The sequence below is a fragment of the Dipteris shenzhenensis genome, chromosome 23 (assembly GCF_047967505.1).
Source record: "Dipteris shenzhenensis isolate YYH24624 ecotype China chromosome 23, Dip_SZ_1.0, whole genome shotgun sequence".
Classification (NCBI taxonomy): domain Eukaryota; kingdom Viridiplantae; phylum Streptophyta; class Polypodiopsida; order Gleicheniales; family Dipteridaceae; genus Dipteris; species Dipteris shenzhenensis.
The window spans coordinates 48,238,893-48,261,051 of record NC_141618.1 but is presented as its reverse complement, the minus strand read 5'-3'; the positions used below and the strand labels follow the sequence as shown (position 1 = coordinate 48,261,051).

At 41.3% G+C, this 22,159-nt stretch overlaps 1 protein-coding gene across 2 annotated transcripts; it reads left to right on the top strand.

The window, feature by feature from the left end:
- Positions 1–14,894: 14,894 nt before the first annotated feature.
- Positions 14,895–16,494, top strand: LOC147887482 (protein LIFEGUARD 2-like). 2 transcript variants are annotated; one of them, XM_087394353.1, is made up of 5 exons: positions 14,895–14,924; positions 15,019–15,316; positions 15,518–15,631; positions 15,722–15,879; positions 15,969–16,494. In XM_087394353.1, the coding sequence occupies exons 2-5, from the start codon at positions 15,079–15,081 to the stop codon at positions 16,176–16,178; spliced, it is 720 nt and encodes a 239-aa protein (XP_087250479.1). In that variant the 5' UTR covers positions 14,895–14,924; positions 15,019–15,078; the 3' UTR covers positions 16,179–16,494. The 2 variants fall into 2 exon arrangements, with proteins under 2 accessions (XP_087250479.1, XP_087250478.1); XM_087394352.1 differs by lacking the exon at positions 14,895–14,924 and having other exon boundaries at positions 14,932–15,316.
- The last annotated feature ends 5,665 nt before the right edge of the window (positions 16,495–22,159 follow it).

The following is a 22,159-nucleotide window of genomic DNA, read 5'->3' as shown; positions in this document are numbered from 1 at the left end:
GAAGGTAAGGTGAGGTTACTTCTCTTCAAGAATCCTCCCTGCTGCCCTGTTGGAGTTCTCGCCATCAGAAACAAACTGAATAACCTTATCTGCCCCCACATACTCAATGGACTCCATCCAAATGCTAGCCAACCTCTCGGCTGACTTTCCCTCTAAATTATCAATAGCTTTAATGAAAAAGCTGGCCCCCCTGGGGTATGCAATGATACCCTAAATAGAGCGGCTCATAGTATCACTCCATCCATCTCCCATTAATGTGACACACCATCTCACCCATATGTCTTTGATGGGAGTCAAAGCTTCCTCTATGGCAGTCTTCTCTGTTGCCGAAATTGTGGTGTGCAGGGCCTCACATGAAGGAGGAGTGTAAGATGGTCCAAAGGTTGCAATCTCTTTTACCATATGAATGAAGTAAGGATTGTGGGCCTTTGCTATGGGTGCATCTGCTCCATAAAAGAATCGGCCCACTGTAGCATCTACATGTGCCCTCCTCCCAGGATGCCATGATGCCACAAGGCTAGCTTGCACGACTCTCGCGATGGGAGCTGATGAAGTGGGAGCATGTGCCTGTGAAGCTATACCCCCAAAGAAGGAGCTAGAAATGGAAGCAGTAGGAGAAGGTGCTGCATGTGAGCATGCCCTTGCTCGACCTCGAGGATCAAGAAACCTCTGCCGTGCTTCCTTAGCATCCAATCTATCTGCAAGTGCCTAAAAACGTGCCATCTCTAAATCTGAAATAGTCCCAAGGCAAGAGTTAATGTTTCTTTACTTGCAATAAGTGAGCTCGAACTCGGTCTGAGCCTCTAGATTTTTCTACGCCACAAAATTTGCATGTCCACTTGCGTGGCCTCCTTTTGACTTGTAGTAGAAGCTTCCAAGCACCACTTCCACCCACCACGGAGATTTGTGGTCTTGGTCGATGCCCTGGGGAGGAGCCATTTAGAGAAGGGGGCTGAAAGAGTAGGCTGAAGCGGAGAAAAGGGGGCTGAGCCTTGAGGCCCGAGTGACGGGACTCGGGAGAGGGAGGGCTTGAGCCTTGAAGCTTGAGGGAAAGGAGGGGGCTGAAGCAAGAGTAGATGGATGGAGGAAGGGAGTAGATGGAAGGAGTAGATGGAGGGAGGGAGGGAGGAAGGGAGAGAGTAGATGGAAGGAGTAGATGGATGGAGGCCCGGAGGGAGGGAGCAGTTGGATGGAGAGAGGGAGTAGATGGAAGGATGGAGTGAGGGAGGGAGAAGTTGGATGGAAGGAGGGAGGGAGGGAGGGAGTAGTAGGAGAGCTGCTGGGAGTAGGCAAGAGGGAGCAGGTGGAGGTCGAAATGGCGTAGAAATGGCACGGACAACAGGGCTGCAAGTCGCGAAACGGCTACAGGCAGAAACCCTAAACCCGGACCGCCGGGCTTAGGTCTGGAACGGGTTCTACAACGGGTTCCCGGTACCCCGGAATGGAGTCCCCTGGTAACACCCAGTCTGGAACGTTCCAGACAGGTTTTGGGGGGTTCCAGGCTTCCCACTTCTTTGGAACGGTGTTCCACACATTCCGGATGTGGGAACGGCGTTCCCTGGTAACTATGGGATATAGCCAGCCAACCAGGCTTGGTTATGGGCTAGCCAAAGGACTGGCCACTGCATAAGCAAATGAGCATGGCCTTGCCCTTGGGCTGGCTGGTCGGCTGGCCAATCAGGTCGGCCAGAACACAGCCCTAAAGAAATGCCCACAGCCCTATAAATGGGCTTGTGGGGTCGGTTTTTGGTGCAGTCGGCTATGACAAGGAGCCCTTGGGCCTATGTAAGGGGGCCATTCAGCCCTCACAATGTATCCAACAGTTCAGCAAACATAGGAGCTGATCCATAGGAGCAGCAGGAGCAGCTGTACTCACACCCTCATGCCTACATCCAAGAAGGACCACACTCTGGTGGGACTTTGGATCTCTCTCTTTTGTATTGTGTCCATAGCTTTGGACGAAAATATATTGTTTTAGGTGGCTTCTAAATCTGGCTGGATCATTGTCTATTGATGAGTTTGCACATCTATGTGATGCACATTAAGTAAAGAACACACTGTGTGAGATCCGGGGCTATTCTATCAGCATTCCGCTATGCATACCCTCTGTTGGTCGATTTCTAACATGCAGATCTGGTGGAAATGCTGCTCCTTTGAGCTGTCCTTCATTGGTCCCCCTCACTTTCTTGCAAGTCTCTGACTATCCAACATGCTTTTGTCCACCTTTGAGCGAGTGACTTACAAATGTTGCCTTATACGACAAAAGTGTAGTTCATATCCCATGCACCAATCACCCCTTGACTGACATAGCACTTTAGTACGTCAAAATGCAAACTACTTGTAGGTGCAGACTGCAGAGGATGAATCCCATGTCTTCTCCTTTGTTACAGCCTGTTGGGGTGCTTCACAGAGAGAGAGAGAGAGAGAGAGAGAGAGAGAGAGAATAGGTGATGACAAGGTTTTAAAAAAAGGTCAATAAGCGGAAAATGTTCTGCGATTTTGCAACTTGTTCATAACCATGCTGGACTTGTTTATGAGCATGCTGGAGCTGTTTTTCAATAGGTGGTGGAGTTGAATGGGATGACTTATCGAAGTAGGTCTTTAATGTCAAAAAATTGAGTAATCAGCCTAAGAGACCAAATGAGGAAGAGTACTTGTTTGCATTCGTTAAGCTAACGCACAAAAAAGGGTAAATCCCTTAGAAGGCCTTTCACTAAATAAGCATCAAATATTTATACCAATCTCCTCTCCTCTCAATGTATCTTTGCAAAGGATCTAACTTTGTAGCGTGCAAAAAGTCAACATCTCGAAGTAGTTAAATCGTGTACGAACTTAAAACTCAATTTTGATATTTGACGGACCCAGCCGAAATAAATCGCAGTTTGTCGTGCAGGAACATACTATGCGAATGACACGACCTTTCTCCGCTACAGGGCGTTCCAATGCCCCAAATCCCGTAGCTACCAGCAAGATCACCTGGAGGGATCGAATTCTTGAGAATGCGCGTTCGTGCGTCTGCATTTGCAGAATTGAGAAAATTCACCAAAGTTCGAAAGGGTGCACTTGCTCCAACTGAAGTAAACCAAAGATCCGTTACGCGTTACAACAAGTGGAGCAAGCTTCCAGTTCGAACATAGGTGCATTTCTCTACCTTCCAAAGCAAGTGATACTGCCATGAAGCTTTGAGCGAGCACATCCAAAAGTTGGCCTCAAGAGTTTATGAATTGTCTAGCATTTACTATTTAGTTTGAGAAAACCCTAATTTCTTAGCCCTATGCTGAAATTAGCCTAAACTCGGTCACCCCACCCTTAATATTAGGAGAGGAGTGAGTGCGTGTTTGAATTTCAGTTGTGCGTGTGTGTGTGTGTGTTTGATCACAAGCCAAGGGCTTCCAGCCTCGATAGGGACCGGGTGAGTGTTGAGTGAAGTGAGGTAAACTATTTAAACAATAATTCTTTACAAAAAGCGAAGGCAGGCACATCTAGAGGGTGAACGCCTTTAAGTGTCGTGCAGCCCAGATGTGTGCATCTGGTTGCATACCTCAGTAGTAAGTACACTATGGCATAAGAGGTCTAGATACATCAACTTTAAAAGTCTAGTATCCTTGAAAGATGAAACATGGTACAAGGACTTCCAGAGATTTACCTTCAGAGATATGTTTGTGAGTCATGTTGCATGAGAAAGCAACATAGATAGCCATCTTGACATCATGGTCTAAAAGAATAAATGTTCTTTAGTTCATATGTGGGGTTATGCTTCCATAGTGATAGAATCAATTGGAAGAGCATTATACTTCATAATATTCATTGATGAATATTCAAGGAAGACCTAGATATACTTCTCAGAAAAAATAGCTAGTCAATGTTTTCAAGGACTTCAAAGCTATGGTTAAAAGAAAGCTATTAAATAGATCAAGGTGATAATGGAGGTGAGTATAAATCATGAGTTCAATGCTTTTTGTAGGCACTATGGGATAAATAATAATTCATGTAGGTACACTCTAGAATAGAATGGAGTATTAGAGAGGAAAAACAAAGTCGATGTAGAATCAACATGGTGTATGCTTGGTGAAAGTGGATTCCAAGGCAATATTAAGCAATTCCAAGACAACATTAGCTTGTAGAACATGACACCAAAAGAGGCATTTGCTAAAATTAAGCCTTCAATCAATCCCTTTAGATTAATTCTCTCTCTTGCATATGCACATGCTCTAGATGAACTCAATAACAAACTTGATGTGCAATCAATAAATGTATCTTCTATGGGGGTTAAAGGTCACTGTGCCTTTACCCCAGTTATGTACAATACTCAAACACATATATAAATGAATGAAAAAGAAGATTAGGGTGGTTTTGCACCCACCAAACTTGTGTGGCTCTCTGTTTCTCTCTCTCCTTCTTCCCTTCTTGCTTCCGTTGAGAGCACTCTCAACTGGTATCAGAGCCCGAGTGATCTAGCTGAGCGTGCGTGAATGTTGTGGGAGGAAGGAAAAGCTTTGTGGGAAGATTTGTGGGTGACTTTACTTACATCGGAGTGTGCAGAGACCTTGGAGAAACCTTTGGAAAAGTCACTTTGGCTTTACGAAGTGGTTTTGAGAGCCTGTTAAGTGGTTTGAAAGAAAAAGTCGTTTTTTGAGCTTTTCCCTGTTCCGTTCGATGACAGAGACTCCGTATTGACTTGTAGAGGCAACTATTGCTTGCTTTTGGTATCCACTTCACTTCAGGAGCTTGGAAACACCTTTATTCTTGAATCTGGGATCATTTCATTGGATTTCTGACTCACTGTGTCAGTTTCTGCGTTTTTTGCCCGGGTGTTGGAACTCAAGTTTGGAGCAACCATTTGCAGATCTATCAGTTCCAGTGGACTCAGGAGGTCCTAAAACTTCTATGTTGCTCATCATTCGCACTCCGGTGGAGTTTACAAACAGCTCTGTTTCCAAAAACGTTTTTCAGTCTGTGTGTTGGACCCAGTGATTGAGACCACGGTTTCCAAAACCGTCTGTCCCATTGTGTTTCGGACGCCCAAAAACCCCTATCTATCAGTTCTTGCGTGATTCGGTGAAGGATTTTCAGAGTTATAAATCTCTGTGTATTCGATTTCGTCTCTCTGTTATGCATTTTTCATACTAAGGTTTTGAAACCTTAGATTTATGCCACATGGCAGTCGATAAGTGTTGACTCCCATTTCTCACTCATCGGTTGGGATTTTGGAGTTCTGGCAGAAGAGAGATATTTGCAGATTTTCTTGCTGAGTCCGATTATGCAATGGTGCCCATGTTTTGAAGCATCTCAGGTTCTATTTTCAGGAGCGCTCATTATCGTGGGACTATGATTTCTTGAGCATACCTTATGCAGATCACTCTGGTTGCAGTTTGAGTAGTGTGCGCTCATTCGTGGTATGCATTGGGTTGCAATGGATGATTTATAGGCCATTTGGATGCATTGCGGTCCTTGTTGGATGCGCTGATAGGCCTAAATTGCCTTGTGGGATGCTATTTTTTATGGACGCTTTGCACATGGATGCTATTTTATGCTGAGGGACAGCTTTGACACATTGCTGGTGATGCACTAATAGTGCTATGCTCTCTTGGATGAGATATTATTGATGCATATGCCAGTGGATAGTGTTTATGCTTGAGTCATTTGGCACTTATTGGCATTTTCTTTTGGGCCAGATTTGCTCATATGGATGCATAGTATATGCACATGAGTCAGATGCATCTTTTGATGCTTTGAGCTTTGGTGATATTTCACTCTATTGTGTCATACACATTTGGGTGCACTTGGTATTTGGTGTGATTCTCTCTTGCAGGTACTAGCATTTGGGATTTTGTTTCATTTGCATCATGGCATCCTCTTCCATGTCTGAAAAGGAGTTTTTCAGCATTAAAAAGTTTGATGGGACAAACTTTTCTTTGTGGAAAGAACAAATAAGGGATGTGCTTATTCAAAAGAAGCAGATTAAACCCTTGGCAGGTATTGAAGCTAAGCCTGCAGATATGTCTGAGGATGATTGGAATGAGTTTGATGCATTAGCAAAGTCTACTATTAGACTTCATCTTGCAGAGTCAGTTTATTTCACAGTAGTAAAATGAGCAGACTACGGAAGATTCGTGGAAGAAACTGTGTGCCACTTATGAGAAGGAAACTGCCTCTAATAAAGTTTACCTCATGAAGAGGTTGTTTGAGCTGCAGATGAAGGAAGGGGTCTCCATTGCTTCTCACTTGAATGAATTCAATATTATTTTCAGCCAGCTTCAGGCTCAGAAAATGAATTTTGATGCGGAGACTAAGGCAATATTTCTCTTATGTTCATTGCCATCCTCATGGGATACCTTCCGTACAGCTGTCAGTAACTCTGCACCTGGTGGAGTACTGAAATTTGATGATGTTGTGGGTAGCTTGTTGGCCGAGGAGATTAGACGAAAGTCTATGGATGGCAACTAGCAGGATGCAGCCTTAAATATGCAAAGGGGTAGATCACAGTTCAGGGGGAAGTCCCAAGAAAGAGGAAAGTCTCGTAGCAACTAGGGCATGGAACATTGAGTGTTACCATTGTGGCAAGAAGGGCCATATGAAAAAGTATTGCTACAAGCTGAAAACACATCAAAAGGATAAGAAAAAGAATGCAAATTGGGGTGCAAATCAAAAGGAAGAGAGTCCAAGGGAGGACAAAGGAAAAGTGAAGATCGAGGAGATCAATGCAGTCACACATGATAGTGATAATGACGTTCTCTTCATGTCTAGTTTATCTGCAGAGTTGCTCTGCATTTGTTTTGAAACATGTGAGACATGTGCCTAAGTTGACCAAGAGTCTTATTTCAGTGGGTCAACTAGATGATGCTGGTTTTCACACCACTTTTGGCTTTCAGAGTTGGAAAATTCAAAAGGGCTCTATGCTTTTGGCCAGGGGTGCCAAGTGTGGGACTTTGTATCCCTTACATGTATCAGGGGTATTTGATCATGTTGTTGCAATAACCGAGCAGCCAAGCACTTCTTTGTGGCATTGCAGGTTGGCGCACATGAGCCAGAATGGAATGAAACTCTTATGCCGTTTGGGTTATGTACCGCATTTGAGTTTCTCTGATTTTGAATTTTGTGAGCATTGTCTCTATGGGAAGCAGACTAAATCAGCCCATAAAAGAAGGGGAAAGAAAGAGTTTGAAATGCTTGATTTGGTGCATTCAGACTTATGTGGTCCCATGCCTACACGGTCATTAGGCGGGGCTGAATACTATGTGACATTCATTGATGATGCAACTAGGAAAGTGTGGGCTTATGCTATAGCTCGGAAGAGTGATGTGTTCTAGGTATTTCAGAAATGGCTGGCCTTGGTTGAGAATCAGTCAGGTAGAACGCTTAAATGCCTACGGACTGACAATGGTGGAGAGTATCTCTCTCATGACTTTCAGCATTTCTGTGATACTCGTGGGATTAAGAGGGAGCTTACATCCCCTCGTAGTCCAGAGCAAAATCCAGTTGCAGAAAAGATGAACCGTACCATTCAAGAAAGGTTGCAATGCATGCTTTCCAATGCAAGTCTTTCTGGTGGTTTTTGGGCTGAGGCAATGAAGACTGCAGTGCATGTGGGTATATTTGGGTGTGAGGCATATGCACATGTGCCAAAAGAGCTTCGAAAGAAGCTAGATCCTAAGTCTAGGAAATGCATCTTTCTGGGTTACAGTGAAAGTGGAGAGATGGGCTATCGTCTCTGGGATCCAGAAGCAAAAAGAAGATCATACGCAGCCATGAGGTGGGCTTCAATGAGAAGAAGATGCATAAGGCACCCATGAGGGATGTGGAAATGAGGAGAATCACTTTCCAGGATGTGAATCCACCTGCATATGTTGATAGACAGCAAGCTGTCCATGCACCAAATGTGCAAGAAATGGTACAACCAAGTACTCCCATAGGTATACAATCAAGGGTAGATGATGGATCATCTATTGGTGGAAATGATGAGCCAAATGTGGCTGATATGCAAGTGGGACAGCAAGCTGAAATGCCCTTGAGAAGATCATCTAGAGTGTCTAGACCGCCTGATAGATTTGTTCCAGGGGTAGACTATGTGATGCTTACTGATTGCGGGGAGCCTTCTTGCTATAAAGAGGCTATGATGCGTGAGGATCAACGCAAGTGGGAGTATGCTATGCAATCAGAGATGAGTTCACTTATGAAGAATAAGACTTGGGACTTGGTTTCTTTGCCACATGGAAAGAAAGCATTGCCATGTAAATGGGTCTACAAAATGAAGGTCACAGGTGATGATGTGCCTAGGTACAAGGCCCGTTTGGTTGCAGATATGCTGACGAAGAGTCTACCTAGTCAGCGGTTTGAGTATTGTCATGTATTGATGGGCATTGGATAGTATGCTCACTAGTTGTTCTCCCTTAAAGGCACATTGTCCTTTAAGTGGGAGGTTGTGGGGGTTAAAGGTCACTGTGCCTTTACCCCAGTTATGTACAATACTCAAACACATATATAAATGAATGAAAAAGAAGATTAGGGTGGTTTTGCACCCACCAAACTTGTGTGGCTCTCTGTTTCTCTCTCTCCTTCTTCCCTTCTTGCTTCCGTTGAGAGCACTCTCATCTTCATAGGATATGCAAAAGAATCCAAGGCATACAAGTATGATGATCCAATAAAACAAAGGTTGATCCTTTCTAGAGATGTAACATTCAATAGACTTCATCATATTTTGATGAACATGCTATCGTCTTTGTACCTATTTAGTCATCAATTCTAGTTTTTCTAAGGATTTCCTTGCCTGCACCATCAGATAGTGCATAGTCTACAATGACAATTCAAAGCAAAGGTAAGCAAAAAGCACAAGATGTTGTTGATATAGCAACTATTTCAATTATCATTGATAGACCAAAAAGTTCCACTAAAATGTAAGGTCTTATTATGAGAGAAAAGAGCCAGATAGGTGGACTTATAGGACCAATCTTTTCATTCATCCATGGTAAAGCTCGTGGAAATTATGAGCCTACCACTTTCAAAGAAGCAATACATATACCTGCAAGGCAACATGCCAAGAATGAATAGTATATTACTCGCATCAGAATTAGACTTGGACTTTATTTGATCTTCTAGTAGAGAAGAGACCCATTAGATGCAAGTGGATTTATAGAGTTGAGCTCTAACTAGATAGTATAATGGAGAGATACAAAGTAGACTTGTTGCAAAAGGATATGCACAAGAATATGACACAAACTATTAGTAAACCTTTACAACAATTGCAAAGATGATGACTATTAGGATAGTCATTGCTCAAGCAACACACTTTGCTTAGCCAATACATTAGGTGGATGACAAATTTGTCTTCTTAAATGGTTTTTTAGATGTAGAGGTCTGCATGAAATAGCCAAAAGGATATGTAGTCAAAGCTGAAGTACAGAAAGTATGCAAATTGCTCAAATCCTTGTATGGATTGAAGGAAGCACTTAGAGCATGAAATGCCACCACCCACAATCATTTTTTAAGTATGGGTTTTCAGCCATCCGACTTAGATTCTTGCTTGTATATCAAGAAGGCCTCACAAGAATTGTGCTTGTTGGGAAAGGGAGGGTAGGGTAGCTCTCAAGAAAGGAAGGAGAGGGAGAGGGAGGGAAGAGAGAGAGAGAGAGAGAGAGAGAGAGAGAGATGGTGTATGTGGATGATATGATCATTATAGGATCCAACAATGGCGGCGTTATTTTAGAAGGCAAGATATAGCTCACATTTGGACTTGGGAAACTGCCACTATTTTCAAGGCAGAGAAATTTGGAGAGGTGTAGATGGTACAATGATATCACAAGGCAAGTATACTCAAAAGATATTGAAGAAGCTCTACATGAATGATGGCAAATCCTTGCCTACTCCCATCGACTTTAACATCAAGCTTTTAGATTATGCAATATCAAGTATAGATCCTTAGTGGTACATTCAACTTATTGGAAGATTTATATATTTGACCCTTATCGAAGCCAGACATCTCAGACTTGGTTGGTTTTCTAAGATACTCCCTAGTAGGATTTCCAAAAATATTGACTATGAATTGTGCACAACCCTATGGTTCCTTATTCTTAGGCATGCATTTAGGCTGCCCACATTTAGGGCTTTGTGAAGGAAATATAGCTATTACAAAAGAAGGGATTGCTTGTCATATGTTGATTAATGTTGCCCATAGACCCTAAAGTTTCCACATTCGCACATAATATAGAAGAATAGTGAATGGAATTTCATTCATGGGTGTACAACGCATATATTGCTAGTAATCTTAAACTAAATTCAAGAGTAAAATCATTTCTCTTATTGCTTCATCCTCTACAAGATGTTGTACAAGAAACAATGCTGCATGTAACACATAGATTCTTTCATCTTCCTCCCATTAATCCATCTACAACCCGTATAATTGCTATTGCTACACCTCACTGTCTTCTCATACTTCTCATTATTTGTTCTTCATTTCACCCTTTGGCTTGGGCTTTATTTCATCCTTTTCCTAGGGCTTCAATTCGTCCTTTTCTTCATTGTTGGTCAACTTCACTTTGAGGTTTAATTAGAACTTTTCCTCACAACCTTCTTCAGTAAATTAGTAGAGAATGGCAATGTGGACTACACATAAACTGTCAAATTTCCAGTCAATGCACGCCATTGAGACTTCCAAATAAAGTTTCTTATTTTTTTTATCAACTTTCTTTAGTAAATTAGCAGAGAATGGCAACATGGACAACACATAAACAGTCAATGAAGAAAGCCGTTGAGCATCCTCTGTTTATTTTTCTTTAGTTAGTCATTGATATTGATTATACTTTTGTGTTTTTCATGCAATGATATGTGTGATAGCTGAGTGAATCCATTCTTATGCTTATCATGTTTAATCTTGTGAGAAGAATGGTAGGATTTTATGAAAAGGTTCGTACTTATTCTGTACACATTCAAAGAGTATTTTGTGTTCTAAGAAAGGATCATCATCTTTGTCAAAGAAATTATTTACTTTCGAAGTCAAAGAAATCCAAGGCCAAAAATCACAAGATTCATGGGAACCTATAAGCTTTCATACTAAGAGAGGCATTGAAGTCATAAAAAATGAACAACGATAAAACAGGGGAAGCAAGGGAAAAAGAAAAGAAAGAGGAAGCTCATGCAAGTGAGCACTTTTGTGTAACATCAAGGATGTGGAGAGAAATATACTTAGCCCCAATGCCAACTTTTAAAAATGTTGAACACTAAACGATATGGCCTATGTGACATTACTTCTCATTTTTTGCAACATAAGATTGCATTCAGGTCTAGGAACCTAATTAGATGATTGACACTACCAAAAAAATGATCAATGATGTTACTAGGTCTGCTTAGGAGACCTTTTTTGCAAGAATTTCAAGCGAACATTGAAAGATATGCTTGTAGCATATATGGCTATTATATTGCTTCTATGTGATTTTGCTACTCCTCACCACATTGTGTGTACTTTTTTGAAGGAAGAAGTCCAAAATTTGTAATAAGTTTTGTTAGGGACTAACCATCCCCTTGCTGAAATAAAACTTATGGAAGAAGCACCCTTTTGGCCTCATACTGTGTGCCTTTATTCTACATATGTCATTTGTAATCAAACTGACCAAATTTAAATTAGTGCAAGTCCTTTGCCATTCTTAAGCTTACTTTTTATAGTTGCCATTGTCTCCTAGTACAATAGTGGCATAACAATATCGAAGACACAATCCTTGAATGACAAAATCACCTCTTATTGTGATAGGATGTTTTTCTCTCATCTTAGTGATTATTTTTTTTGACAATGTTGTCTTAAAATTCTGGGGTTTAATGCCATACATTAGGGGTATTGCTTTATATATATATTTTTTAATTTTATATAATTTTAAGAAAATAGTCCAAACTTGTGACAAAAGTCTAGAAATTGTAGGAGGTTTTTGAAGGGGTCAAAAATAGCATTTTTAAAAGATCTCTGAAATTGGAAATAGTCAATGGCTAATGAATAAGGGATTTGCTAATGAACCATTAATGAAACTATTACTATCTTGCTATGCAACTATGATAAGAAAGTTACTAGTCTTAAGAAAAGAGTTTTGTGGCTAGCGGGGTCGCGAGAGGGAAAAATCTCAAAATATAAGTCTATGGAGCTTTTAGATTACTTCAGGAGGCTTGTTTTGGTGGTATCAATTTCCATTTATGTTATATATGTCCTTTTACAAAAGAGGGGGGTAGAGGTATGGTAAACATGAGTTCTTCTAGCTTTTAGAAGGTTTGCTTTCACCAAATGCAATTTCCATTTATGCTATATATGTGCTATGATTTCGAATTTGTCATATTGACATCACCCACTTTTTGGAGTGCAGGTCCTTCTTAATTAGACTATAGTGGTATCCATTTCATTAGATGATAGGAAGTCCAAATAATTGAAAGGGACACATAGAGGCATGATAGTTAAGGAGTGATGATAAACAAGGTGAATCGGATTCAACAAGCCTGCCCAATGAGGAGGAGAGATGAATGACCAAAAAAAGAATGATGCTTCAAAAAACAAGCAGACCTGCCATAGAGCCAATGAGATCACCATAAAATGAAGACGTCGAATAATTACATAGGAAAAACATTTTTTCGTTTTCAAGATTGAAACTTGTTACTAAGACCTACCCTTACGAGGGCAAGCCAATAAAAGCAATTTGAGCTATGGTATATGGCCTTGTGTCATGCCTTATGTCCACAATTTTAAAACAAGGTGAATGATATATATCTATCAGTCATCAATCTTGCTTGTGGGTAAGTGAAAAGAGAGAGAAAGAGAGAGAGAGAGAGAGGACGAAGTCACTAAATGCATGCATTAAAGCCTCTTACAAGGAGCATACTTGGACCAATCACCTTTGTACCAAAGTCATAAATACCAGCCCTACAAAGTTCCTAGCAACCAATAGAAAATTCTCACCCCAACAAATAGAAATAATCAGGATTTTTAGCTTTGCAAAACTCGAACCATTGCCAAGGCTACCCTGTGAGGGCAAGCCAAAAAGTATAATGTGTAAGTTCCAAGTCATGGGGGTTGCAAGGAGTGGGACACGTTGCATTGATGGCCATTACATCCATATACGAAAAGTAAGAGCATAAGGCGTGTTCATGCCAGCAACCAAGCTATCAAGTACCACAAATCGAAGGAGAACATTTATTGTGTTTGGAGCATTATAGAGCATGGAAAGCAAGACCAACTAAGTATTTTTATTTTAAAATTTAAAATAAATGACCAACTAAGGTCCTATACCCACCACTACCAGTTAGGCGTGGTAAAAAATGCTTGTAAATATAACCCCACAAAAAAGGGACTCTAAGGACTTTTGTGGAGAGAGAGAAATTGGAAATAGGAATTTAATGGCTAATTAAGGGAGAGCAGTGGGAATGCCACATTAAGCAAGACTCTTATTAAGAAATATTTGAGAAAATTTTATGGTCAAAATCAACTCAAAACTATACAACATGGGTACTCATTTGAAAGGTCTTGAAAAAGAGGAACCCATTGTGACCTTAACTTAAAGAACAAAATTTGATGAAATGAACCATTTTGTATGGAAAAGACCCAAAAGTTTTAATCAAGACCAATTACGTCATAACATAGTGGTTATTAATGTGAATGCAATCCCCTTATTAAGGTTATGTTTAACTTAAAGGAATTGGTTATGTTAAGCTCACTAACGTAATCTAAGTGTAGGGTCCTAAGGGCCTATTCCCACTAACAATTATCAAACAGTTATTTTAAGGACTTTTTGTTAAGGGATACAAGATGAAATATAGAACATAAGGGTTTAGATTAACAATGGAGAGTGGGAATACAACTTTACTTAAGATTTTTGAGGGTCAAAAACTAAGTTGAAATTATACAAGATGGATATTCATTTGAAAGCTTTTGAAAACTAGAAGACATTGTGATAGTTAGGTTAGCTTTAATGTAGTTGAAGTGGTTATGTTAACTTTACTATAATGGTACGTGGGAAAAGGCCCCACCACTTACCGCATTAATAAACTTAACTACTTTATTCTTAAACTTTTAACACAATTCCTTTTCTATTTGTACCCAGAATTTCATATCTTTTTTCACACAAATGGTATATCTTTACTCTAGGATGTCCATTCTCTCAGCTCACAATCACAACAGCTTCTTCTTTTCAAGGCAAACAAGTCATTGAGAACCCACATTGTATAGTTCTGATCTAGCCTTGACCTTAAAAAAATATTTAACAAAAAATCTTACGTAAAGTAGCATGCTCACTGCCCATCGTTAACTTAAACCCTTATTCTCTATATTTGAACTTGTATCCCTTCAATAAGGTCCTTAAAGTACCTATTTCTTAGGGATTAAATTTTCAAGCATCTTTAACATGCAGTTAAAAGATGTAACACAATTGGAGCCCATGCACACTTCTATTAAAACCTTAACTAAAGCTCAAATGGCATGGTGTAAAAAGGGTTTTTATGGAAAAAAACTAATTCCCCCATGCTAAATATCATAATCGTTTGCTGAAAATGTGGACTTTATGTCATTTTCAACCCTCAAATGTTGCAGAGAGTCTTTTTCTCCATTAAACCATTGACCTCAGGAGCTTAGTGGTTCCATGGAAACATAAGGGGAGGGACCGCAAGCCGCCGTGCCATTGAATTTTCAATTTACCACAAACCCATCAAAATGTCATAAGGCCTTAATCCTTCTTGACCAATAGTGGGAATTATGTTAAATTTACTAGCTTGGGTCCTAGCTTGGTGGTCGAGGTAGGGGTGTGTGTGAGTTCGTTACCCCGTGGTTGGATCTTGTGCCTATTGGTCCAAGGCGATATGCTACGGGGTGACCACAGTGAGTTACCGCTAGGGCTTGAACTCAAGAACCCAATAGGGGGATACACACCCACAAGTTTTAGCCTTGGTCTAAACGCTCTTGGAAGGTTTTTGTGTTAAAAAACTTTACGAATAAAACATATAAAGGCAAGGCCTTAACTCGGCGTGATCTAGAAGTCTCTCGAGGATATTTGCCTGCAGAACTGCCTTTGCACTTTGGATTCACCCACCATTCGAAGACTTCCAAACGAAGAATTCGCCATGTCCGCCTGCGACTATCGGGACTTGGAGAGTGCGCCTTCAGCTCTCTATCCTGGCATTTCTGCTGAATACAATGCCTTGCGTTGGGCTTTAATCAGGAAGGTCTACGGAATCCTCAGCGCGCAGGTCGTTCTAACCGCAATTGTATCAGCGGTTGTAGTGCTGTATCACCCTGTCTCCTACTTCTTGTCGAGCAACCCTTGGTTTTTCATCATCATCGCCGTCTTGCCTTTTATCTGTAAGGTCACTTTCTCTCACCCTTTAAAAATTTGCTGTAGAGGGATTGCTCTACTGGCGTCACCACTGATTAGTTTTGCTCTGGGAGAATGTTCTTTTTAACAAGATTTTAAGAAGCAGCATGGAAGATGGAGAAATTATCGTTGGTTTTAACTTGGTCTCCAGGTACTTAGACTTGTTTTGCATTGGCTGGGTTTTGCAGTGCTCTGTCCTCTTTATTACTATCATCAGAGACACCCAGTCAATCTCATATTGCTCGGTCTGTTCACCGTCACCCTCAGTCTCACAGTGGGCACCGTTTGTGCTTTCACAGATGGTGAGTTCTGTCTCCATTGTGGATGTCAGTGGGAGAATTATTCTGTGGCTTTTCTAAGTTACTTCTCCTATATTTTGCCGCTCTCTGCAGGGAGGATTGTCTTGGAGGCATTGATATTGACAGGAGCTGTAGTTCTCTCCTTGACTGCCTACACATACTGGGCTGCAAGAAAAGGCTACGATTTCAGTTTTCTGGGCCCTATGCTTTTTGCAGCTGTCATGATTCTTATTTTATTTGGGCTTATACAGGTAATGATCCTTGCCTTTCAGGTTGAGTTGAGAGAGGAATTTACTAGCCCGTGTGTGTAGTTCTGATGCATTTCTTTACACATGATCAGGTCATCTTTCCATTTGGTCGAATCTCTGTCACAATATATGGAGCGATTGCGTCCATTATCTTTAGTGCCTATATTGTCTATGATACCGACAACTTGATCAAGCGCTACAACTATGATGAATACATTTGGGCCTCAGTTGCTTTGTACTTGGACATTTTGAATTTGTTTATGGCGTTACTTAATCTCTTGAGAGGTGTACAAGGGCGGTAGAGATCAAGTCTTGTCAGGCCATGAACATGGGTTCTTGGAGGTTGTAATTTGTAATTAAATCTTTTTTGTGAGCTGCAAGCGGTGGTCCTGCCCTCTTATGTACTCTTGATTAATTACCCTCTTTACGTCTGGCTTCATAGAAAGCTCTTTACAGCTCATGAGTGGGGACCCTTTGTATGTATATGACGCATAGCAACGGTGCTCAAATTACGTGACCATTGTGTTGAAGCTGGAGTAACTTGAACATACATACGACATGACAATACGTAAATGATTTTTGTTATATTTGAATCAAATGTAGAGCGTAACAAATTGCTATATGATTTTTGTTACTATATGTTTATTGTTTATTTGAATCAATGTTTGTACTTTTGGATGACAATGTAAAAGCTCTTTATGTTATATTTGAATCAAATGTAATTTTCTTGTTATATGATTATTCTTTATTTGAATAAGAGTTTGTACTTTTGGATGACAAGCTAAAAGCTCTTTAAATCTTCTAAAGATAACATTGGTAGGAGTAGTGGATGAGGTGGAGCTCACAAGTGGACTTTTTTTGCATGCCGGCTTAGCAATTTTGATAATCCTTCTTGCTAAAGTCTTATCCATGTTTGTCATTGTGCTCACTGATGGATGATGGTGGTGTTTCTTGTAGAAGTCTTATTCAAATTGTTGTGTATGGTGCTCATAATGGAGTCTTATCCATGTCATTGATAATTGTTGGAAATACAGTGGTCACCTCCCCATTTGTAAGCCCCCCTATCAGGAGAGCGTGAGGGAGGTGGACCTAGGGTTAGGATTAGCCACATGGGCATTTGATTGGATGCCATGTGGGCAACACACCCAGAGAAAAGAATAAAGACAGGGGCTGCTACATGGTAGCACCTTAAGAAAGTCTGTGTGGACAAGGTGGCTCATGTCAGCCAAGGTACGGGCCTACTACAATAGATGTACGGACAGTACAAAGGAGTTTCGCGTGGTTGTACGAAGCTGGTAGGAGCAAGAAAAGAGGAGGGATCACCAGGAAGAAGTTATGCAATAAAAGGCGCAACTCTTTGGCGACCAAGAGGACCTTGTTTAGGGCCTTATATAATGGCTGGTGGTAGCCCAAAGTATGGAGGAAGAATGGGCTTGGTTGGGTTTGTCCAAGCCAGCCAATCAAGGCCATATATGTGGTTGACCTTTGGGCGACTGAAGCTGACCCCTGGGTCGGCCATTAAGGCCTAGAGGGTCGGTATTTTTGGTTGGGTCTTGGGCCCTATATAAGGGGTTCATTTGGGCCTGTCATTATCACTTAAAGCAACTTTTGAAGAGTAGGAAGAAGCTTAGCAAGAGGTGCTCACCTAGGCTGGTACCTAGATAGTAAGGTGGAAGAGATCCTTTGGACAGAGTCCATATGCTTAGTGGAGCACGTAGGCTTAGAGATCTAGTGGTGCCATGCATATAGTAGGAGGACATTTTGGTATTGTATTATGTTCGGTTTTGGATAGACGGGTGTTGCTTCTATATTTGTCTTTGAGCACAATCTATTTGCACTCACATGAATGGTTGTGAAGTACACACATGTTGATAAGCTTGATTCTATAGTGAAACACTTTCGTGTGATTCCTGGGCCGATCTATCAGTCTTCCTTGGTGAGATTTCACTTTTTAACATGGTATCAAAGCCTTGATGGAAGTTCTCGGGAAGTGGAGCTTGAAGGTAAGAACCTTGTTGAAGGGACGACCTTGATTTATTTGCTCAGACGAATTAGGTTCGGTATCTGAAGTATTGTAACCAGGCAAGAGGCTCAGATTTAGGCAGGTGTCTGACGCATTGTACCCAGATGGGAGGCTCAGGTTCATACGGGCCGACGACACACTAAAACTCTTTACCTTTTTTAGTTCATTATCATGGCCAATAGATACTACAGCCCCAACTTTGGTGAGACAGACAAGCTCGACGAGACCAATTACCTGCTGTTGTAGGTTCAGGGCCAATTAGTGTTTAGTCGTGGAAGATTGTGAGGCGAGGATGGAGTTGACACATTGGAACTACTCCAACCACATCATCCTTAACAGTGGTGACAATACCAGTGGACCCTGTATTAGTGAGAGCATGGTAGATTCGAGATGCGGAAGCCTTGGCTATCATTGTGGGTATGATGGTGGGTATGATACTGCCTCATGTTCAAATGGCACACACTTCTTTCGAGGCCTAGACGACATTGAGGGATACGTATGAGCTCGACAATGAGGTGAGAATCTTGGACCTCGAGACAAAGTTGTAAGGCATGAGGATGGATGAAGGGGAATCAGTACAGGAACACATCATGAAGTTGAAGGTGGTGCGGGATCAGTTAGCGGCAGTTTGTCGAAGGGCAAGCTCGACCAGGATGGCAAGGCTGTTGCTTGGAATGCTCCCCTAGAACTGTAGTAGTTTTGTGAGTATGATGACTGCAGTGCATAGGGTGGCGTCGGTGACTTTTGAGGAGATGGTTCTGCTGTTACGACGGAGCGGACTATTCAGATAAAGACAACTAGAAAAAGAGAGAGAAAGCGAGGAAGTGCTTCTACTGCAATAAGCCAGGACATCTTGTGAAAGATATAAAAAAGAAGACGGCTTATAAGAAGAAGAAGGGTGCCAGCTCATAGTTAGAGTCAGCTTAGGTGATGGCAATGGAACTTTTCTTGGTGGCAACATTAAGTGTTGATCAGGTACATGGACCCACGGTGTTAGAGTCAGAATGTCAGACATCGAGGATTGCTCAGAAGAGGAGTCTAGATCCTTTGTAAAGGCAGAGAGGGACTCTTCGCTAGGACAGTAGAACTCAGACGGAGGCTGTGACTTACAGGGGGACACCAATACAGAACTATGGTCATGTAATTTGGATTGATGAAGAGGAGTCCGGATCCTTTGTGAAGGTAGAGAGGGATTCTTCGATAGGAACTTAGGATTCAAGGTCAGATGGAGGCTATGACTTAGAGGGGGACAGCAATACAGAACCATAGGTGGAGCTTGACGGTCCATGTAATCTGGATTATTGCCTGGGATATGATGTCTGGGGTATGTTGTTTGGTTGTAGACCTAGCCAAACAAAGGACGGGTTGAACTGAGAGCTTGGAACCTGAAGGACTTCAGGCGATTCACCCATCATGAGGGGGACAGTTGGAGGATGCTGGTACCTAGAGAGCTCGAGTTCAAAGGTGTGTTCGTAACTAAAGGTAAGGGCCCAGGGGGCAGGTGCTGTCGATGATGGACCTATGTACCAGACTAGTGTGCAAAATTGGAATTAGACCTGGTGGAGCACGAGACACTAGTTGAAAATCCAAGAGAAGACTATGATGATGCCAAAGAACTATGGCTACTTTTGATTGCGGGGGTCCTAAAAGGCAAGGCCAAGGAACCGACTAGTGTTGTTCAAGCGCATCTGTGGGGAAAGCAAGGTCATCGCTCATCGCTAGATTCTTTATACAAGGTGGTTGTCACAATCTGGAATGTGAAGGAGATATTTGAATGAAACCATCTGATGGGTGTTGTTGTCAATGAACAGAATGAGCGAGTGAAATGAGCATATTTCTTGTTTTGGGAATCATTATAGAATGATCAAGGATCAAGTGGATTGTCACAACAAAATTGTTGTTAAAGTAGTTGGGCAACAGGGGAGACCATGGAAGTGCACATTGAAGCCAACTGAAGGGAACAAAGGGTTCTTGATTTCCATTTTGAACAAAGAATACCTCTTTCTTGGCAACCCAAGAAGATCAAAGCAATTGGAAGCACTCCATCGAAACTGACTAAAAATCCAAGTTTTTAGGGAGCTTCCAAGGTTGAATCCTAAAAGTGTCATGGTAAGGTGGCAAAATGTTGTGCAAAGTCCTCAGGTCAAACATTGCAATCGAGCTCTCTAAATCTTGAACATTTTGTGGATTGTTTACCTTATCTCAATACTATGAGTGGATGGTGGATTATAGGCAGAAGCCCTGGGTGATTTGCACGAAAATCCTTGTACTCGATTTCCATGTTCATCGTATAGGATAAGGTAGGTGTTCACGAGGGACGAGAGAAATCACAAAGTGGTGGAATCTATGATGTGGAGCTGGAGGCTATCTTTGAGAGAGATTGGGAAGAGGAAGGAGTGGAGGAAGATGGTGACCCATTGATCCATAGCAATGGATGAGAAATCAAGGAGCACAAGATCGTAGGATTTGGGGGGGTTTGGAAAGGGAGAAGGGATTGATTGGAGGAGCGGGAGCCTACCTATGCATAACTCGTTTAGGATGCAACAAAGAAACCATAAGATTGGATGGAATGGTGCACGAAGAAGGGGTGAGTGAAGAAGAGATGGAAGGAGGAGGTTGTTTCTATGCGGACATCCATCTGTAGCATGGTTACAAGCAATACTAGTTTGATTAGTTTGGTAATTCATGATGACAAAACTTTGAGCTCAGGTGACATCATGGACACTCTCAAGCTTACCATAGAGAGTCTCAAATTGTTGACATCTTGTAGAGAACATGGCCAATGTTGTAGAGCTAGTAATTTCTTACAGTAGAAGTGGGGTTTATTGTGAACAAGATAATGGAGTCCCTAATCTAGGAAGGAGAGCTCAACCTAGAAGCATCGGTAGGTTCTAAAGATATAAGGAATTTACAGTGTTAAATCTTGAGTAACTAAATTCTAAGTTGAGTGCTACATTGAAGAATAAGCTTATGATGATGAAGAGGTGTGCCATAGCTTCATTTCCTGCCATAGAAATCATGTAAATAGGTCAAAACCTTATATTGGTTGTATGGACACTCACTATATAAGGATCACGGTTGCCAAATGTTCATTCCATGGAAATTGCAGAGATGCATATATTGGCTATATAGGCAATGGTTATATAGGTTATATATCAAGAATAGGGGTGCCAAAGCTTCATTAAATTGTGTAGAGAGCGATTGCCTCAAGATAAGAAGACACAAAAGTTGATTAGGGGTGGCATAAAGGCTATATAGCTCATTTGACTTCTACACAATTAGGTATGGAGAATACCTTGAAGCATTTCACCCAACTATTCTCTATGCAACTTTCCACATTGTAACTTGAAAGTCAAGCCACTTTAGTGTACCCATTGAACAATGGTGCCTCAACATGTGAATTTGAATTGGGGGTGGATAACTTCAAAGAGGTATCCATTCATGACTTTGATAGTTATTATAACGTGTACCATCTTCTCTACCACCATTGCTGTGTCAATTACTGGGATGGTGACTACGTGAGAATTTATTTATAGAAGAGATTAGGCAACTTTGAATGATTTAGCACTCGGTTCTTGAGAACAACACATGCAGAGGATTGATTCTATTGCAGACGTGCTCGGTGGCAAAAGAGAAATCGCAAAACGTTTCTCATGAACGACAGAAGCGATGCTCACTGATGAACAACGGAAGCGCATCGAAGCAAACATAGCAGCAACACTCTCTAATAGATCCAAAAAACACATTTAGGCAAGGCAAAGGCAAGCAAGGGGAAAGATAGGAGCTAGGTGAGTCATTGTTCTTTATACTTTTTGAATATGTTGTCTTCTTGTGTTCAAAATTTAATGATAGAAGCATTCATAGTTTTCACAATGCACATTCAAAAGGCTGTGCATCATAGGTGAAGCGATGCTTAAGCATAAGGATACTGGATAAAGTGGTTTATATGACTTTTGTTTTGAATCCAATACAGATACGACTATTGACATTTGGGTAATATGTTGTCTTATTTATTCAAGAACTTAATCGTGATGCTACTCGATGCTAATATTCTTGATGTTCTCACAATCTCAATGCACAAGGATTGGCCCGTTCCTTCGAATTATACTTCTTTGGGAAGGAAGCGTACTACCTCCCCACCCACACTATGTGTGGTTATAATAATTATATTGTATATTATCATATAAATATTTTTCATTTCTCGTTTATACAAAATTGCTTGTCTTCAATCTAAATTCATATAATATTCCTCTCTTCTGA